Raw genomic sequence first — 21,190 nt, forward strand, 5'->3', positions numbered from 1 at the left:
ACGTCTGCCTTAGTGAGTGCATATACACATGGTGTGTGCCTGCAAGCAGATTATCATCATAATGATAGATGTTTATTCCAAATGAAAGTTCTTATGTGACAAATCACCTCTCGCTTGCGTTGTTCCTTTTTAAGCTGTGCAATTTCTCTGTTTCTTCTAGACTCAGTCATTCTAGCTTTCTCCTGCTCTTCTTTCATTTGTTTCATCAAGCGAACCTGTAAAGAGGTCATCGTTTAGAAAAGCTTACACTCAAGCGCTACTTCCCTGCTCTCACTCATATGGAGTTTCCTCTTCAAACTGCCATCTTCCAGTATATTACATGCTTTTAGCAATCTACTTCCTCCATCTCTGTCTTCTTCACTCAGTGCTGAAGAACAGCTAAAAAGAAGTTCAAGCTTCTCTATGTTTGATAGTGTAATTTATGTTCATTAAACTTAAAAGCCACACCTCTCCCGCAGGAACAGCCTAGTCTTCATATATTATAGTTTCTGTTTTCAGACTTTGAAGCAGCTGACAGTAAGAACAGTTACCTGGCAGATAAATGCACAAGAGATTTCAACCCATTTTTCAGTAAACACTCATTGTACAACAATTCAATATACTGAAGTATACCTTGGTTTTCTTCATCTCTGTCACTTCCTGCTGCAGTTTCTTCAGTTGCTTTTCATATTGAGACTGATTTTTAAGCAGTCGTGCATGTTCCTTTTGTGCTGTTTGAAGTCTCTGCAGTTCTTTATTCATAGCTTGAAGTTTCTTTTCATACTCTGACTTGATTTTTTTTGCCTTTTCTTCTGAATAGGTCTCTACAGAACCTAGAACAAAAAGGAATTCTTAATATGCTTTTGTTCCAGATGGTTTCCTTTTGCCAGCCACAGCAGTTCACTGCTTCCTCTGCTTTTAGCATTACCTGCAATATCTTTGAAAAACTTAATTTGCCTCTAGCTCCTGTCACCTGCACTGCTTTGTAATTTCCACCTTGTGTGTTCTTGGATAACAGATCAAGTGTTAACACTCTCCTGATTTATTTGCACTATACAACAAATAACTTGAGCACCTGAAGACACAGAGACATACACGCTTGTTCACACATACATGCAAAAGATTGTAACAACAGTCCCAAGAGTAACCAAGCCTAGTATACCTTTCTGTCACTAATCAAAAAGGAATAAAAGAACAACAAAAGCATATAAAGTATAACTATGAAGCATGCATAGTATATTTTTAAAAATAAATTAAAACCCAAACCACTTCCCCCAGGACTCTCCCAAAGTTCAACTATTTGTGGCATAGGACTTCCTGACTCAGAGTTAGTTTTCCATCCCAGTTCTGTTACATATTCAAAAATGTTTGGTCAGTAAAACCTCTCTGAAAGGCCACTGATCCTAGTCTATATTATTATGCAAATCAAAAGAAAGGAGGGAAGGAAAGAACCTGAAAGTGCTTATCCAACCAAATCAAATACCTGTCAATAGCAGTATCTTTTAAAAAGAATCTCTCTCAATTCTTGTAGAAACTAAAATATGTAAAGACTGATTCACTGGCATTGTGTGTACAAGTCTATTTCTGTTTTCTGTGATTTCTTATCACATTTGAAAGAGGAAGCAATGTAAGTAGCAAAAATTCAACTTGTATCACGCATTCCTTACCCAAATTTTGAAGAACCTGATCTCTTTCAAGCTGAGTGTCTCGAATTTTATGCTGTAGCATCATTAGTTTCTCTTCATATTGTTTCTTCAGTGTTTGCAACCTTCGCTGGCTGTTCTCTAGCTCATCTATCAATTTCTGCTTAATGGCTATTTCACAGGTGATGTTTGCCAAGTCAGCTTGATAATTTTCTAAAATTAAAAAAAAAAAAGTGATTAAAAATTAAGACTTTTGTTAAAATAACAGCAAGGATAACATACAGATACACCCTACGTTAGGGTAATCTCCTGACATCTATATTACGCATAGGAGAGTTCTACACAAAACATACTGCAGCACACAAAATTTGTCTGTGTCATGTGTTCAAAGTCCTCTCCTTAAACATTTTCCATCCCAGAACTAGGAAACAGGTAGGGAAAGGCATCTCTCATTGGATCACAGTTACTAACTATCACCAACATAATTACATATGTTGTAATTATTTACATTTAAATCTCAACATCAGCAATCTGTCATTTCCTGTACAAAAGGCTGTGAGACTTCAGTGACACATCAGGGCTGCAGAATAACCCAGCAAGTTATAAAAGGAAAATTTAACTGCTGGCAGACTGCAAGGGGAGACACTATTTCTTCTTTAACTCTTGGAAAGATACAGCCAAAATTCTGAGGAGAGAAGGGCCACCTCAATCATGGACTGGAATGGTGAAGGGAATGAGAAAAGCAGGAGGAAAAAGCAAGGACTAACCCATATGTTAAGTTTTTAAAACTGGAATTTCTTTAGTCAGTTAGGTACTTTCTTGGCTTAAGATTTTGTGCTCTAGAATAGAGATGTCAGTTGAGGAGGTTCTGCAACTCCTCCTAAGGGTTTGTGTGACTCTCTGACAAGAAAGAATCAGATTTAGCTTGCCCATTTGGCCCAACTCACATGAAAAATTGCTGGTGATGCTGTCTCTGACTTCAGCAGTCCTAATTTGCATGCCACACAAAAATGAGAAAGGCTGATTGACTTTCAGTCTTTCAAAACTGAAGTCTACCATTTCCAAATTAGCTGAATGAGAGCTACATAAATTAATTCGGGACTTAAATCTTACACTTGGAATATTCTAACCAAAGAAGAAATGTGTTGTCAAACACCTGATGGCCTCTGGTTAAATTTAAAGCCACATGTCAAGGAAGACACTTGATCCTAAATGTCTATTACATGCTTTAGCACCATAGAAAAAAATATAATTCACTGGACATCCAATCCACATAGAATGATGGACAGTGTGTTGGCAACATTCTATCTTGCCTACCAAAACCCAAGGAATGACAGCCTGTATTGGTAAAATTCTACAATATTGCACTGACGTCACCTTTTTCATCAGAGTCGGAATCTGATTCATCTGAGCTTTCAACAACTTCCATGTCATCTTCATCCTCATCATCTTCCTCTTCTTCATCTTCATGATCACTTACTTCCTGAATTTCCTCCTACAAAACATACAAAATAGAATGATGAAGCACACACACTTTTCCATCCCCCTATAACCCTTGTAAATTTTTAGACAATGAGCCAATAAACCAAAAAACGTCTAAATACTTACCGCTTCCAATTCATTATTCTCTCTTTCCGAAGTACCTTTTTCATCTCTCTTCTCCTGCTCATTATCTGTGTTATCCTCTTTAACACTAGCAGAAGAGGCATAGACAAAACATTCACAAAATGAAATGGCATGTGCTTCCCATCCCCCAAACCAATAAGTTGCAGTTCCAAATAAAGATGAAAAGCAAAGTTTTGTTAGACAAATGTTGGGCATAGGTAAAATGCAACTTCCAAATCCCCACAGATAATAAAACAATGGTTAATTACTCTTAATGTTAGCTTGCAAAATAATACTAATGATTGGTTTAGGGCACATTACACAAGTGGGAGAACACACATCTTCATATACTAGATCAGTACTCATTTTGCATGAAGTTGCAGTACACCCAGAATAGTTTTTACAAAGAAAAAAACAAAACCATAGTGTGCAGATACAGGATGTGTTACAGGTATTACTACACTATCACAGAGCCTACTGTGCTTACAGTCATTTGAAAGATTATGTATGAACCATAAACATCATACAGTTATCTACTTTGATATCAAGGACATGCTCAAAATAAGTATTTCTACAAAGAGAGTTGAGAAATACTGAATTTTTGCAGTAAGACTGTCTCAAAGAAATTTTCCCAACAGTTAAGTTTACATTTTAGTCTATTTCCATGCTGGGCTTTTTTCAGAGTGTGGTTCCAAACCTAAAGCCAAGTATCTGTATATTCTTTCCACTCTTGGCAACTTGAACTGTAGTGATGGCTTGTACAAATTACACCAGGGTTCTTTTTTTGTTTTGTCTTGAGGGTTTGGTGCATTACCCATTAGGATGAGTTTTGAGGTTGTAAATGCACATTTGAGACATTACAATTCAAATTCAAAAATCAATAGCACTCTGTAAATCGTCACAGACCAAATTTCAGTCCCTCAGGTGCTACATACACAAACCCAAAGTCATCCCCAGGAGACGGCAAATCATGATAGGACAGTACTAAACACCACAGTGGTAATAATGAAAAATTGTGGTTAGGATTGCATAGTGTGGAATACAGGGAACACTGAGCCAAACAATCTCATTTCTACAAATTCTCAGCAGCTCTTCTAGGCAGAATTGTACTGCTTAATTTATGTGCTATTGATCTGTGGATTCACATCATCTGCATGAATTCAGTGGGGATTTTTTGGATCAGAGTAGACAGCTGAAAAATAAGATATTCCTTATTTCCCTTTTTAGAGCCCTCAGCTTTATGTACTGCTTTGTCTGAAACTGAACAGAAGGAACGGTTAAGTCTTCAGTCACATTATTTTCAAAATAAAAGCAGCAAACTTAGCTGAGGTGTGAAGGTCCAAAACCTTCTTGATCTCACACACAAACATGACTATTGTCATACACTGCCTGCTATATATCTCATACGATATAAGCTCTTGCACCTTCCTCCCACCTTTCATTCCATATAGCTCATGCAAGAAAGGAATCTATTTTATTATATTTCAACTCCCAAAAGCATCACCTCCCCACAAAACACTTGCTCAACACTGTGAAATCCCAGAGTCAACCTCAATTCCACAACAGAGGTTTCTTCCAGTTAACACACTTGTTGCAAGTCAGAACAGGAAAGAATTATGAAAAGCCAAATGAATTACTCTTGAAGCATTTATAGATCTACCCAACTTCTATTCATGTATGACAACCAGTTAATTGAAATGACAGGTAATTAAAAACCTGGGAAATATTCCAACCTTCTTTCTTCTTGACTGCTTTCCTCAAGTTTCTGTAGCCTTCAAAAGCAGGAGGTACAGTATTGGAAGGCCAAGCCAATGAAGGACAAACCAGACAGTGAAAAGCAAAAGTGATAAGAAGGTAAAAAAATGATACATGAGCTTGTGGAGTTTAAAATGAAATTTTAAAAGAGACAACAAGTAGTAAAAAGGCAATACATTTTGCACAGTTGGAAAGTAATAGAAAACAAAGAAGAAGCATTTGTAGGATAACTAATCTTTCACTGTCAACAGCTGTAAATTCAAGTTACACTAATGAAGAAGTTTTAGTTAGAGATAATAAGTTTCACTTTAAGAATTATTACTAATACGAATTCAAAAAAATCTCTTGGTTTTAAAAAAAAGCTTATTCCTCTTTTGCCACTTCAAATTGGCAGGTAAAATTGCAAGAAGTTCTGCCACTGAATCAAGGTTATATATTCTCAGGAACATATATCAGAAAAAACCAAGCACTAGCTTTATATGTGCAGATAACATTGTAATATAAAATAGTAATGAGAACATTAATATTCTAAATCATATATTCTGAATAAAATTCATATAAAAATCTTCAAGCTGCATTTATTTTTTCTTTGGTTTGGGGTTTTGTTGGTTTTTTAATAAAAAGCAGAAAACTGCCGTTTGTTTTTTTCCTGAGATTCAAAAAGTACAAACCAATGATGCTTGTTATTTTTTAATAAATTAACAGAAAACGTGCACTGGAAGCAGTGAGATGGAAAAAGTGTTAGTATTTCTGCTTGTACATTTTTCTCTTGAGCAAATGTGGATGTAAAGAAATGTCTGCATGACTTATGTAAGTGTAGAGATGGCTTAAATTTCAGCAACAACTGAAATTCCTCATGCTCCCATTATGAGCAAGTTTTGATCAAGAGCTTTTGCTGCCTTTTCACCTCACACTGCCTGCCATTCTCCCTCAGTATCAGCTCAGAGCTAATACGCTGAACCCTGTGTAACTTTATCACTAATTTAGTTTAATAAAGGTTAGGGGAATCAAAAGACAGCAGTCAAAAGAGGTTACCAGGTATGTAATGCCGTCTAATGACTGAAAGGAATGTAAGAGATTTGCTTTGGGACTTCTGATGACTAGGTCAGACTCTGGGACACACCAGTCAACCACGTCAGTATTTCAGTTGCCAAAATATTACTGATGTATAAACTGCTTCTGATAAATTTTGAGAGATGCTTGTTAAAGGCTACAGGTATATAGCAGTACATACCTGCTGCTCATTCAGAATCTGGCTCTTAGATCTTCAAGCTAGCTCACAACAGCTCAGATAAGTTGCACATATCTGGAATTATACACCTTTTATAGTACAGACCCATAACCAGGAAACAAAGTGGGCAAGAAAGGTAGCAGATAGGGCAGAACTAGTAACTAGGGTTATCAATCCCATTTTAATAGTAAAATACTACTTAAACAACTTTAAAAGAACAGGAAGCCTAAAAAAAAAAAAAAAGAAGGCAAAGTAAAAGCAGCTAAATGCCTGTAGAAGACAGAAGTAGGGCAAAGAATCCCTACCAAACTGCAGGGTAAATGGTCCCTTTGCAGTGTATCAGCATACCCACTACCAATTCCTGAAATTTCAATAGAATAAAAATTCACAGTGATACATCCTGAACACAGACTGTGCACTTCATTAATTAGAATCATTCTGTACGTATCAAGTATGACAAGCTATTTGCATAATCCCTCAAATTCTAGCATTTCTTACCTTCTAAGGACCTTTTTCTTCTAACATATGCACCTCAAATACGTATTTATTACAAAGTAGTCTGAAGATGGGCTGCTAGATAGATTCAGCACTTTGAAGAGTGTGATCCCATTCTATAGAACACAAGACCCACAAAAGGTCTTTTTCAACTTATTTTTTCGTATGATTCTCCTATTCTTTAACACTAGGATAGAAAGCTGATCTCAAAAATAGTTTATGGTAAGTAATCCCTACTTCTGGATCAGACCACTTTGCTGTCTCATTCGCAAGATTACTGTCCTGGTGTGAGCAAGTGTGACTGGACATTGAAGCTTCTTTCAGAAAAGAAAAAAGCAAACAAACCAAAACCACCAACACCAGACCCTAGAATAAACCACCATGCATTTTACTACTGTATGCAGGGTAAAACTACTATCTGCTTTTTTCCAAGTGATCACCTCCAACAATAAGAGAAATTATTCCACATACGTAGTAAACTTTATCTTGTTTTCTGGTCACAATCCTGTCTTCCACCTAATACTCAGGCCCCAACCTAACAACTGGGGCTCTATCTAAGCATGTATTTAAATGCACGCTCAATTCTAGAATTTGTTGAAACATACAAAATCAAATCTCTTTATTCACGCATTTACAATTACAGAATATATTGAAGTGTTTCAGCTGAAGAAAGGACAGAAGATTCTGCTGAATTCATTTTTCTATCCTTCCCCTCAAGTTCCTACAGACACAAGACATAAAATTCTATCAAAATCCCTGTAAAGTATAAGAGTTTCCTGAAAAATTATATGCAAAGGAAGAATTGGTTTGTTCTTAAAATGAGTGTTCTCTACAAGCATCAGGCATTCATGCCATGAATGGATTTATATAGGACCTCAAATTACTAACTTAAATCTACTTTATACTTCAACTATATTCTAGGTTTACACTGTTTTAGTTTTACTCTTAACTTGAAGCCTGAAGGGTCATTAGTAGAACAATGAATGGATTAGAAGTGTGGAAAATCTCAAAGAAAAGGGTAAGATCTCTAATGGAATCAAAGTCTGAGAGTACACAAACAGATCCTTGCTGTACTAACTGCTGTCTGAACAGGCATTTATATCAATGTCGATGAGCATTTTAGTGGATGAGTAGCTGGATGGCAAAGACCAGCAAAGCATGATGTTGCAGAGGATTAGAAAAGCTCAAACTAAAGACATTCATAAAAGAAGGAAATAAAGAAGCAGTTCCAAGAGCTACCAAAGAACTCCCAGCTATTTAGAATATCTTTTCTTCAGAAAGCTGTTTCAGTTTTGACATATGGTAGAAAAAAAATTATATTTTGGTGGTTTATTTAAACTTCTGTTGAATTTCAGGCATGCTTTTTTTAAAAAATGAAAAATATCAAAATCAATGGAGAGCACCTGTGCTTTTACCACTCTGCATCAGAACAACTGATTACAGAGACATCCTTCTACAAATACTGCATATTTTCCTAGAAGAAAAGATGCAAAAGAAAGACACCTGTAACTTCAATGCGCAAAAGAGTTTGAAGGAACAGTGACTTAGGATCCAAACCCACACAGCAGCAACTACTAGTAAAGAGAAAACAAATAGCATCATAACTCATACACCACCTCTTTTTCTTTTTCCTTTCTTTTTTTTTCAGCTTTTCTAGATCTTTCTTGGCTATATCTAGAATTTCCATTGTCTCTTTCTCGGAAGAAAGCATAGAAGCAGAAAATGCTGATGGGCCACCAAAGTACGTGGATCTTGTTGAAGCTCTTGACAAGTTGCGTCGAAGATTTTCATTCACTGCTTCACTTTCTAATAATTTTGCTCTTAACAAAAGAAGAAAAAAGGAAGAACTGTAGAGCATGAATCACAAGTATTGCTAATGCATGAGATGCACACTCTTCAGAATCTCTAACTGCAGTGCATTACCTTCAGTTTAAAAAAAAATCCAAATCAAAGTAAAGTCTCACAAAATATAAGTGTAGTAAACCCCCTGAGAGCACTTTACACAGTGGGTTATATACATAAAATATACATAACTAGACAGAATACATATATGTGTGTGTTTACGTAGACATTTACATGTACAGCTATATATCTGCATACACTACATAGCTATAGAATCATAGAATAGTTAGGGTTGGAAAGGACCTTAAGATAATCTAGTTCCAACCGCCCTGCCATGGGCATATGCATTATATGAAAGCTACACAAAAGCTCTAATTGGGACTATGCCACTTTTTTTTTTTTTGCATTATACGCCTCCAAGAAATACAGAAATAAAAATATCTAAAATATTTAATACTTTGGCTTAGAAAGAAAGCAGATGTGGGTTGGTTTTTTTTAAACATTAAGTCATAACAAGTAATTTCTTAGCACTACCGTTTATATATGGGGTTATGAAGTTATGTTTTGCTGCCCTCTGTGCAGCAATATCAAGTCCTCATCACAATTTAGGCAACATCTTATTTTCATTTCTACTGTCAGTTTCAAACATTTTAATTATTTTGTGGCCAAGAACAACACCAGATGGTTTTAGAAGCTGAAGGACCACTGTCCTAAAGTAATCCCCACACAGGAAAACAGCTGTTTTGGTGCAGCATTTGTTTGCTTGTTTTGGGGTTTTTCTGTTAATAAAAATTGTTCAAATACATGTTATGCAAATACCTGAGATCTTCAATTTCCTTGATATAATTATGAATCATGTTGCCAATTTCTTCACTTCCTTCTCCTTTGAAGTACAGACAGAAAGGGGAATTGGGGTAAGAGAAAGACTGAGAAAGAACGGTAATCATACAAACACCTGAATACAGCTACTAGGCACAAGATACCAGCAAATCAAAACAGTCATGTGCGCTACATGTTTAGATTTACCTGGTTTGTTAAAGACATTCCTCCCTAAACTGCATTAAGTTTTTGTTTCCTTTGTCTCTTATGTTCAGGATTTTACGAGTAACTGTTTCTACTTGTTTTCCATATTAGCACCTTTTAACAATGCATGGGCATAAATCAAAAGTAACCTAACAAACAATGCATAAGAAGAACAATGCAGTCATGGTAAGTCAACGGGTTGATTATTCTATGAGGTGAAAGCAAGCCAGCATTCACCTATCTGTGTCCGGCTCCTCACCCAAAGCAAATTATTTAATCCTGTGTATAGCTAAGCATACAAATAATTCCTGACCAAATGTGTTATTTCACATTTCATGTTGCTTAAATGAATTGTCAAATCAGGCTACCAAACTATTTTTGCTAATAGCAGTCTCCAGAAACAGAAGAAAGAATCAGATGGGAACTTATCCCTGCCAAAGCAGGTCCTTCATTACAGTTACAAAGGCATCACCTCATTCGTAGGGATCCCATACAGTAAAAACATACAACCAATTTAAGCTCATGAACTTATGAAGCAGCTTATACACAATGCACCCACAGCATACCTGCTCTGGCTAGGACTTGGTTGGCCTGATCACTCATAAGTTGCGTTATTCTGGCTCTCAGTGCATCAATAGTCTCTTGCATTGCTTTAATTCTAACACGCAGGTTGTTGTTTTCTGTTTGCAGCATTGCATTTTCATGAAACATGTCATTGATGCTTTCAACGCCATCTTCATCTATAATCCTTTTACCCTTAAGTAAATATATTTTATTATTAATAAAAGCTGACCTACAGACAAAAAAAATTATCTTAACAAAGGCAATCAACAGATTACTTGAAATTGCAAATAGACACTCATAGCAAAAGACAAGTTTCTCTCAAAAAGTTTACAACAACGGATATACGGATAGTTTCCAAAATACTGATGTTTGGCCAACACATTAACTTTTGGATCTTCTTAGTCTGAAATACGAGTTCTCGGGCACATTAAAAAAATGATATATCAATTCTTAATCAAATGAGAATACTATCTTAAGGATAGCAAAGGAGAAAGACACTGTTTGATAACCACGATTATTGCTGAGAACATTATTTGTTTAAAATTGCAGGAGATAGCATGAGTATCTATCTTACATTTTAAAATTTATTTTTTAAAACAACATTTTTAGCTGTCTAGTAAGTTTTTAAAAGCAGTAACTGGACACATTCATTTATGTAACAATCTAAACTGGTCAATTCTGCTTTGAAAGGCAAAAAATTGAGCTTTTGCACATTGATGAGAAATAATTACTTCCAAAGGATAACAAATATGCAGCATCTGTTGACATTACTGGCATTCATTGGTCTACCTTTCCTTTGGGAATGCAATTTAAATTTTCTAAAAACATTTGGTGATCAAAGGAATTCAAAATGTTGTTTGAGTTGCTATTCAAATTTTTTTAAACGTATGATGTAGAAGTAGCCAAAAGAACAACAAGCTGTACAGGTATAAGCATTTTAAAGCAGGAGAAATCCTAATAGGATAAGCTTACTGTTTTGTATTCCATGAGTTCCATCTGTAGCCGTGTAATCTCACTGCGCAAAGCATTTATTTGTTGGCTTGCTCTATCCTGATTAACTACCACCTTGTTCTTGATGTTCCGTGCCCGATTGGCATACTTTAATGTGTTCAAGGTTTCCATGAAATCTCGATCTGAAGGGCTCACACACGCTATCATCAGTGTTTGACTGGAACAATAGAAGCATAGGTCAGCATTACACATTAAGACCCTATGGATGAAGAGTTCTACGGACAAATAGGAACAGCCTCACACTCACAGGCCCCTGTCCTCATGGGGGACTTCAACCACCCTGACATCTGTTGGACGGACAGTACAACCCAGCACAAACAATCCAGGTTTCTCGATTGTGTGGAAGACAACTTCCTTCTGCAAGTAATAGAGGAGCCGACAAGGAGAGGTGCCCTGCTTGACCTCATGCTCACCAACAGGGAAGGGCTCGTTGGAAATGTGACGCTTCAGGGCAGCCTTGGTTGTAGGGATCATGAGATGGTTGAGTTCAAGATCCTCAGGACAGTGAGAAGAGCGTGCAGCAAGCTCACTGCCCTGGACTTCAAGAGGGCAGACTTTGGGCTCTTCAGGAACCTGCTTAGCAAGGTCCTTTGGGATATAGCCCTAGAGGGCAAGGGGGCCCGAGACTGTTGGTTTATATTCAAGGATCACCTGCTACAAGCTCAGGAGTGTTGCATCCCAACTAGAAGGAAGTGCAGCAGGAGGGCCAGGAGACCTCCTTGGATGGATAAGGAGCTGCTGAGGAAACTTCAAGGGGAAAAAAAAAAAGGCTTATAAAAGATGGAAGCAAGGACAGGCGGCCTGGGAAGAATACAGGGATGTTGTCCGGGAAGTTAGGGACCAGGTTAGGAAAGCTAAGGCCCAGTTAGAATTAAACTTGGCTGGGAATGTGAAAGATAACAGGAAGGGATTCTCTAGGTACATTGCGAATAAAAGACAGACTCAGGACAATGTGGGCCCCTCCAGAAGCTGTCAAGAGAACTGGCTACACAGGACTTGGAGAAGGCTGAGGTTCTGAATAACTTCTTTGCCTCGGTGTTCACTGGCAAAGGCTCTGACCACACCACTCAAGTCTTGGAAGGCAGACACAGGGACTGTGAGAATGAAGACCCTAAGCCCCGTGTAGGAGAGGATCTGGTTCAAGACCATATTAAGACCCTGAACATACACAAGTCCATGGGACCTGATGAAATCTATCCTTGGGTCCTGAAGGAGCTGGCAAATGAAGTTGCAAAGCCACTGGCCATCATATCTGAAAGACCATGGCAGTCAGGTGAAGTTCCCTATGACTGGAAAAGGGGGAATATAACCCCCATTTTCAAGAAGAGGAGAATGGATGATCCAGGGAATTACAGACCAGTCAGTCTCACCTCTGTGCCTGGCAAGATCTGGGAGCAGATTCTCTTGGAAGGCATGCTAGGGCACATGAAAAAGAGCAAGGTGCTTGGTGACAGCCAGCATGGCTTCACTAAGGGGAAATCCTGCCTGACCAATTTGGTGGCCTTCTATGATGGGGCTACGGAACTGATGGACAGGGGTAGAGCAGTTGATGTCATCTACCTGGACTTATGCAAAGTGTTCGACACTGTCCCACATGACATCCTTGTCTCTAAATTGGAGAGACATCAATTTGATAGGTGGAGCACTCAGTGGATAAAGAACTGGCTGGATGGCCGCATGCAAAGAGTTGTGGTCAATGGCTCAGTGTCCAGCTGAAGACCAGTAATGAGTGGTGTCCCTCAGGGATCGGTGTTGGGACCACTCTTGTTTAACATCTTTGTCGGTGACATGGACAGTGGGATTGAGTGTGCCCTCAGCAATTCTGCCACACACCAAGCTGTGTGGTTTGGTTGATATGCTAGAGGGAAGGAATGCCATCCAGAGGGACCTTGACACACTTGTGAGGTGGGCTGATGCCAACCTCATGAAGTTTAACCATGACAAGTGCAAAGTTCTACACCAGCATGGGAGCAATCCCAGGCACAGCTACAGGTTGGGCAGAGAAGAGATTCAGAGCAGCCCTGAGGAGAAGGACTTGGGGGTGTTGGTCAATGAGAAAATGAACATGAGCCAGCTTCAGTGTGTGCTTACAGCCCAGAAAGCCAACCGTGTCCTGGGCTGCATCAAAAGGAGCATGACCAGCAGGTCAAAGGATGTGATCCTGCCCCTCTACTCTGCTTTCGTGAGACCTCAGTTGGAGTACTGTGTGCAGTTCTGGTGTCCTCAGCATTAAAAGGACATGGAACTGCTGGAACAAGCCCAGAGGAGGGCCATGAGGATGATCAGGGGATGTGGGGAGTGAAGGTGATAAGATTTGCATGAAAAGGAGTTTGGGAATGAACTCCGAGGCCTTGGTGTTTGACAAGCTCTGGGGTGATGAAGGAAAGGGAAAGTCAATGAGTAAGCCTTGGGAGGATGGGCCAGGATGTAGTTGTGGCAGGAATCTCAGTTGGAGGCCAGAGGACGTGGGGGTTTTGAAAGAGTCTGCAGCATTATGATAGGACTATTTACCTGGAGGTTTTTACAGGGACCAATGACATTGAACGTGGCATGTTTGTGCAGGTTGGGAAAGTAGTACCAAACAGGGGGATAAAAAGGGCGTGATCGTAATAAAGTTGGATTTAAGTCTCGATTAGGATTTGAGTTTCCTCATCAACTTCAGTCCATGTCATGAAATGCCACAAGGACACTGGAGCACCTCTCCTATGAAGACAGGCTGAGAAAGCTGTTGCTGTTCAGCCTGGAGAAAGCTGCGTGGAGACCTCATAGCAGCCTTCCAGTATCTGAAGGGGACCTACAGGGATGCTGGGGAGGGACTATTCATTAGGGACTGTAGTGATAGGACAAGGGGTAACGGGTTAAAACTTAAACAGTGGACGTTTAGATTGAATATAAGGAAGAAATTCTTTACTGTTAGGGTGGTGAGGCACTGGAATGGGTTGCCCAAGGAAGCTGTGAATGCTCCATCCCTGGCAGTGTTCAACGCCAGGTTGGACAGAACCCTGGGTGACATGGTTTAGTGTGAGGTGTCCCTGCTTAAGGCAGGAGGTTGGAACTTGATGATCTTAAGGTCCTTTCCATCCCTAACTATTCTATGATTCTATGATCAGGAACAAAAGGTCTATAGAAAGGCTAACAGACCTTCAGGCAGAAGGCAAAACAAGGATAGTGACTTCATAATATTTCTGAAAACATTCCTCAATCTAGCTCGCAGGAGAAGACTGTTAACCTCAGAGTTCAGCACTGTTACAATCTTGTATCACCTTAGCATAGGAAATGCTAGATCATTAGTTGTTCTACATGTGAAATTGTAAATGCAATTAATTGGTGTTTCTATAAACGTTTTTCAAATTATATTCAGTTTACCTAATCATACCTAAACTGAGATTTAGGATTATCAACCTAAAGTCCTAAATATTGATGTGGACCATGCAGTTGTCAGGGCTGCCTACTGTTATTCCTCAGGTGCCTAGCTACATAATCTGAAAGCTGCCTGAACACTCAGCTGTCCATGCATGTGCAAACTGCCTCAGCTATCTACTGTCTACTTCATGTTCTACTGAGGTCCAAACTGTCTGAAGCCTCCACTGCAAATTATCTCCTATTCTCCAATAGAAACCCAAAAGCTAGTATTTATCCTTAGGAAATCTGGATAGAACTGTACTTACTCACATTTCATAACACGACAGCTTAGAGCACTTCCACAACATGCCACAGAACCTGAGCTCTAGGCCCAAGAGGGCTATGAACAACTGTATTCAGGTTTCTACAACACCCTATAGCCATCCCATCATGGGATATGCAGGATGAGAACATGCTCCAAATGAAAGACTGAGCAGACAGACCAGCAAGTATCAGTGTGATGAAGGCAGAAAAAGGCAAAAGAGTTCTCATTCCAACAAAGTGGTTTCATCATTTAACAGGCAGATGGAGGAACTGGGGGCTCTTCCCTCGCTCCCTGGAGCACACTCATTCCACATCAGGTAAGAACAGCCTAGAGGAGTCAGAACCAGAGTTCCAGCTGTAGATCATACCCTGAATGTGCCTACATGGCCTAAATTCTCAACAGGCAGGGGAAAACACCTATGTCTGATGGACTGAGTAGTCTCCTCCAGGCTTCAGAGGAATTTGCTTCTTTGTTTTATGTTAAGGTTTAGATTGTAGCTGTAGGAAGAATGCACTGTCTCCAGGGCAGTATCTGCATCAGACTGGATTCTGATCCTCACTTTTTGCAGTTTCAGACTGAGGAAAACAAATTAATCCCTGCAACCCTTTGTGAGGCAAACAATTACCTTCACCATGAACATTGGAAACTAAACTGCAAAGAGTTATTAGCCTGAGGGTACAAGGAATATTCAGTTTCAGCATGTCTTCCTCAGACCTCCAGCATATTTGCATCAATTCTGCAGAGTTTAGTTCAAGATAAGAATATGAAAGATTAAGAACAAATCTTTGACATCAGGACTACTTGTGCTTTTATTTGAGAATTGCATTACTTTCCTAACCCTCAGAGGACTGGTTCTGTTAGGTGTCTGTCTTTAAAACTGAGGAACTTGAAATCTACCTTCTTATCTGAATTACATAATAAACTAGGGTTGGAAGTTATTAAAGTCTTCATTTTTCTGAAACTACTAATACTCCATATTCTCACTTGAATAATTCAAGAAACATTAACATTTAAATGTTACTTCAGACCAGTTTCAGCATTATATATTTAAAATCGGGATTATAGTGCTAATAGTGCAGTGATACAATGCATCATTGTTAACTTGGGACTCACCGCAATCTAATCTGCCTCTCTACTAGAAAACTTTAAGGATTTGCAAAGAAACAATAATGTGGACTGTGATACCTAGGGTGAAATTTGGAAAGCTGAAGAACACGGTAACAAATCTAACAATCTGACTTCTCAGAAAGAAAAATAAATGCATATTTATTAAAATGTAGCTTTCCTACACTTTTTGGTTGCCAAAGCATGGATAGGAAAATATGCCAGAATGAATAACTCTTTCCTGAACAGCAAAGTACTCATTTGATATGCCTTAGCATGTCTATCACAAAAAAATTATGTGGGGGTCCCATGACTTTAATGTCTATGCTATTAAAAGCTGTGTGGGGGGCTTAGCTGCTGGCTGGGGTTAAACCCCAACACTAAGCTATGTGATTTCTCCAGGTGGGGGAGCAGTGGAGCTGTAAGATGGGGAAATGTTTTAGAGTCAAAATATTTCAACAAAAGTTCAATTTTAAAAGTGGCTTGAAAAAAATGGCCATTAGCCAGTGTATTTGATATCAAATTTAATCAAGAAGTGCTACTAGTAACTATTTTTAGCACTAGCTAAGAGAGCATCCATGTTCTTGATTTCTGTCCATTTTTTTCATAACTGAGTTTTTTTCCTCCCTTAGGGACTTCTGAAAATTCTAGTCTTTGTTTTGTTTTGTCCAGCTCTGTGCTTTTCCTCACACTGCAGTGCTGCAAGGTGTTATTAAAGTTCTCACTGAAGAGCAGAGCAACAATTCAAGAACTCCTTTCCACTCTCCCTGTTCCTTTGTGAAATGCCCAGAAAACTTCCTGCCCTCCTAAAAAAATAGGAGTGAGCTGTATTTGATTAAATAGAGGAAGGAGAGTACTACCTTGTGAAAACATACTCAACTATGCTTTCTCTTATAGTCATAGACGGTATGAATTACAAACACATTACAAATACAACATTTGTATTTTAATAGATTTGTTAATGTTTGCTTAGACAAGGCTTCAAGAGGCCAAAGACCCTCTTCCTTGTATGTGCAGTAGGTATACAGAGCAGGTTCATACAAACAATTCTGGTGAAACACTTGTTTTATTAGGCCCTAACCCAACATCAGATAAATGGATAGATGCAACATACCCCTGAGGTATGCAATCTTTACCAGAAGTTAGCAATGCCTGTGGTAAGCCAACTCCATGCTCCTGTGTATGGAAATCAGAGCGAACAATTCAGTGCCATTAACTAAAAAAGTAACTGAAATGCTCAAGGAGAAACTTATCACATCTTTAAACAATGCTGTAATTAACAAGGCTATAACATAATAGCATAAATGGTAAATTTTGTTATCTATAATCTAAAAAGGCCTTCATAGGAATGACCTGGCCTGCAGACGGTAGCTTCTAAGTAACTCAAAGCCTTGTGGCTAGTAAAGCTACAACAGCACTGAAAAAGAACGATGCAAAAATCATCTTTACAAAATCTTTTCCCTCCATTGATCGTGTTTTCTATCAAGAGAGCAATTTATCTTTGGAACCTTCCCCCAGAGAAGACTGGCTATTTTTATCATTGTTTAATGTTTATTTTACTTTCTGAAGATAATGTACTCAATTCATGCTCATTCACAATGAAATGCGTAAAATATTCTAGTTGTCATACCTGTTTCCCCCAAGAGAATCCTGAAGTAGCCTTGTAAGCTTTGAATCTCTGTATGGTACATGAGTTGCCTTCTTACTTTTATCTCCCAGTGCACTTATTACATTGCCAAGTGCCAGCTACAAGACACCAAATCACACAACACATAAGTTAGAATAAATTCATGAATAGTTTTATTTTAAAAACAGCTAAAAAGGGAGTCTGCATATTGTGAAATAAATATACTTATGAAACTTAAGAAATTTCTTAGGTTTTTTACATTTAACACTAGACATCTATGAACTTTTCTGCTATCAACAGTGAAGCAAATTAATTGCAGCCTGATATCTGCAAGTGCTAAGTGTTTTGCACAATTTGGTTGCACTCTCTCATGTCACTCACAAGCTAAAGTTAGAATTACTTCACATAAACTCTTACTTTCAATGATTATTAAAGCTGATCTCCACTTTTGGCAGTAGCTATATTAATTTTAGAATTGTTATCAACCTGCTTTACACTAGATATAGAATTAAGTATATGCATTCACATTGAAAAAACAGAATTTACTACGCTTACTAGTAAGAAATGAGGAATATCTGACAAATATTTAAGCATTTAAGGACTGAAATGGTGTCATTTGTTGCTGTCCTATTTCATTGCTCAAAGGGTATAACTCAAGTTTATAAACTAACATTTGGCTGTAAAACTATTTCTAAAGTGCAACTGCGTGTAGTTCAATTATATGCCAAATTAAAGAGCATTCCTCTAGATGGCACCCTGTACAGACAGTTCTTAGGTCTTGAAAATGGTCTTACTGCATCCAGCAGCCGACAAACTGAGGATACACTGTGACTGCTTTGAAGTGTTTAAATCCCTTTCAATCTGTTTCCCAGTGCTGAGGCCTGGAATTAAATGCAAATGGAAATTCTGTGATCAGATATTGCTCTTATCACACAGATTTTCACCTTCATGCATTCTGTATCCTGTTTGTTAAGGATACACCTATGTCATCTAAAGTTTCTGTTGTGCTTATAATCACTGATGAAATTGAACTCTCTCTTTTTAAATTCTCTCTTCCATATAATGTAACCAGTACACCTACAGAATATAACCACTGTCATGCAACAGAATCACTAAAAATTCTAGTTACAGAATATCTATCTGCAGTACTACACACTAGACCAGAAGAAATATGTTTTCATATAGAAAGTAAACATATATTTGTGTCTGTAAAAGTGAACTGCACAGAGCCTCCACTCAGCCAAACAGCTCAAAACAAAAGCATGAAACTACAATCTCTACTGATAATCGCCAGCTCTACTTTTCAATGTAGATAAAGAAATGTTAAGCAAAACATTTAATAAAATTAATCAAAAGATACATGGAGACCCAATACTGAAACAAAACAAGAAGTGATGCTATAAATGAAGAATTTTGTTTCTAGTTGGAAGTGTTTTGCCTGGGGCTGTTTTACATTGTACTTCATAACTGTAATAAAAACCAAGCATTTACACATTAATTAAGCTGACTCATTGTCCACGTTTCACATGCCTATACTCCTTACAAACTGCTTACAATGCTCCCCAATTGTTTGGGTCTTGACACAATAAAAAATAAAAGTTAAAAAAATGTAAGGTACTTTACAATATCTTTTAAAAGTTAAATCACTAACTATATTTCATAAGCTATAAGTACTAGAATTTACTAGTTAGGGTCTAATACAACTGAGAAAATATTAGCAAGCCAGAAGCCAGTAAGAATCAATGTGCACTATCACATCCTGTGCAACGCTCAGTCTTTGTTCACTCAACCTTTTTCTACTTTAGGGATTACTGAAAACAAGTGATCCAAAAAAGGAAGATGGTAACAACAACCTATGGGAACAAGTTGTATAGTCTTACTAGTCCACAGTTGATGGAAATTCCTTCTTTTGCCCTTTCTCCTGTAGCTCCTGTTCGCTTTAACCTTTCAGATCCCGCTAAATCAACAAAATGGAACTTGGCAGTAAGGGTTTCAAATTCATTCATCTCAGAAGATTCTGATATTATTCTGTTATCAGTGGTATTATCCTGAAATAAAGAATAAGCCATAAAGCTTAGTAAGATCTTTCACATTAACTTATTTCATATCTTTCAATTAACATTTTGTCTACTGCAAAGTTCAATCAACAATTATTCGCAAGGCTTGCTGTCATGTTACTCTTTTATAACAGCCTCTCTCCAAAAACTGTCACCATTTTAATCGTATGTACTAACATATTCTTGAAGACCCAGCTCCAGATATACTTAAAGCTACAGATATACATACAAGCTACAACTGTTTCTCAATGGAAGGATGGGGGGATACAAACATTCAAATACACAAGTCTTCAGCAAAGTGGGCAACAACATTTGTACCTCTCCTGGAACGCAAGTCTTAAATCAGTTGAAGGAAATTGATTAAAAAATACCAAACTTAATTATATAATTTCCTGACCCACTTGGTTCATAAATCTCCCAAATAACTGAAAGATATTTTGGTTTTATAACTTTAATCCCCATCACCAGCATCCCTGTGGCATGGTTCTCCAATTTTATTGTAGGAATTAATTTTTAAGCCAGTTTCCTAGCAGCCAGTACTCTCCCAGCACTTCTGACTTGACCAGAAAAAGGGGGACAGAGGAGGCAACTAGGGAGAAGAGGTTCCTTCCCCACACCCCAAGTAAGCTGCAAAAACTGGCACTTGACACATACCTTCGTCAGTGTGGGGAGCCTCACTGCACTACAGTGAGCTACCACAGCCTCAGCCACTTTTCCCACTTCACGGCCCAAAGCACAGCAGCAAAATTACCCTTGTTCATTAGATAATCCCAATCTTATTTCTGTCCATTAGTGTAGCTATACTACAGATCACTGTTTCTGATATTTTTCACATTTACATTGCTGTTTGCCCAAACTCTCTTTCGCATCCCTCAAAGCATGCTTTCGCTCTTGCTTATTTACTAAGCCAAATGTACAACTCCCAAGAAGCATGGATAGTGTGAACACAGTGCAAGGAATGGTGCGTCTGTGCTGTAGCCCTGGCTGCCTGCCCCAGAGGGGAAGCAGCCAATGCTGTCATCTGAGCAGGAGAAACTGTGTTGCCCTGGTAACAAAGGTCTCCCAAAACTGTTGTCTACAGAAACTTGAGCTGCATCACTCCTGGACACCCACTAATAGCTCATATTAATTTATATTCCAGGAGCATTCAGAGGCCAATGTCAGGCTTAACCTCTACTCTCCTAAACACCACAGGGAAAGGAGAGGGTGCTGCCTTCACAGATGAAGGCTCTAGCAATGCCCAGCTCCAGACTGTCAAATTACCTTGCTCATATCTCCCAAGAAAAAGGAGAAACAAACCAGTCTGATGTAAGACATAAGGCAGCCACCTATTCCTCTAACCCGAATATCTGCTAAAAGCCAGGCAGAGCCAGGCAAGAGTCCTGCATGTAGCTCAGCTGGTGGGGAAGGCTCTAAGTGTACCTGCACAGGCAGACTGCAGTGCTGACAGCCCAAGGGAACTGGGGCTCCCAGATGAGTTCTCTTGCTCCCCAGCTAAATGGACAGCTTTCAACAAACCCCCTGAAACCACACAGTGACTGAGGTGCCCTGTCTGGGCTTCAAGTGTGATGCCAGTCCCTCCCAAGT

At 38.6% G+C, this 21,190-nt stretch overlaps 1 protein-coding gene across 6 annotated transcripts in view; it reads right to left on the reverse strand.

The window, feature by feature from the left end:
- KIF21A (kinesin family member 21A) overlaps nucleotides 1–21,190 on the reverse strand; it is a 90,502-nt gene that overhangs the window by 32,078 nt on the left and 37,234 nt on the right. For 4 of the 6 annotated variants that reach the window (XM_031048349.2, XM_031048352.2, XM_031048348.2 and 1 more), the window contains exons 6-17: nucleotides 19,427–19,594; nucleotides 17,550–17,665; nucleotides 11,110–11,305; nucleotides 10,140–10,329; nucleotides 9,370–9,433; nucleotides 8,325–8,528; nucleotides 4,961–4,999; nucleotides 3,231–3,315; nucleotides 3,000–3,117; nucleotides 1,647–1,835; nucleotides 613–812; nucleotides 108–215 (exon numbers count right to left, since the gene is read on the reverse strand). In XM_031048349.2, the coding sequence (XP_030904209.2) occupies nucleotides 108–215; nucleotides 613–812; nucleotides 1,647–1,835; nucleotides 3,000–3,117; nucleotides 3,231–3,315; nucleotides 4,961–4,999; nucleotides 8,325–8,528; nucleotides 9,370–9,433; nucleotides 10,140–10,329; nucleotides 11,110–11,305; nucleotides 17,550–17,665; nucleotides 19,427–19,594 (1,677 nt within the window). The remainder of the gene's footprint in view (nucleotides 1–107; nucleotides 216–612; nucleotides 813–1,646; nucleotides 1,836–2,999; nucleotides 3,118–3,230; nucleotides 3,316–4,960; nucleotides 5,000–8,324; nucleotides 8,529–9,369; nucleotides 9,434–10,139; nucleotides 10,330–11,109; nucleotides 11,306–17,549; nucleotides 17,666–19,426; nucleotides 19,595–21,190) is intronic. The other 2 variants (XM_031048351.2, XM_031048350.2) reach the window with 1 other exon arrangement.

This window comes from Melopsittacus undulatus, chromosome 5 (genome assembly GCF_012275295.1).
Source record: "Melopsittacus undulatus isolate bMelUnd1 chromosome 5, bMelUnd1.mat.Z, whole genome shotgun sequence".
NCBI classification, from domain to species: Eukaryota; Metazoa; Chordata; class Aves; order Psittaciformes; family Psittaculidae; genus Melopsittacus; species Melopsittacus undulatus.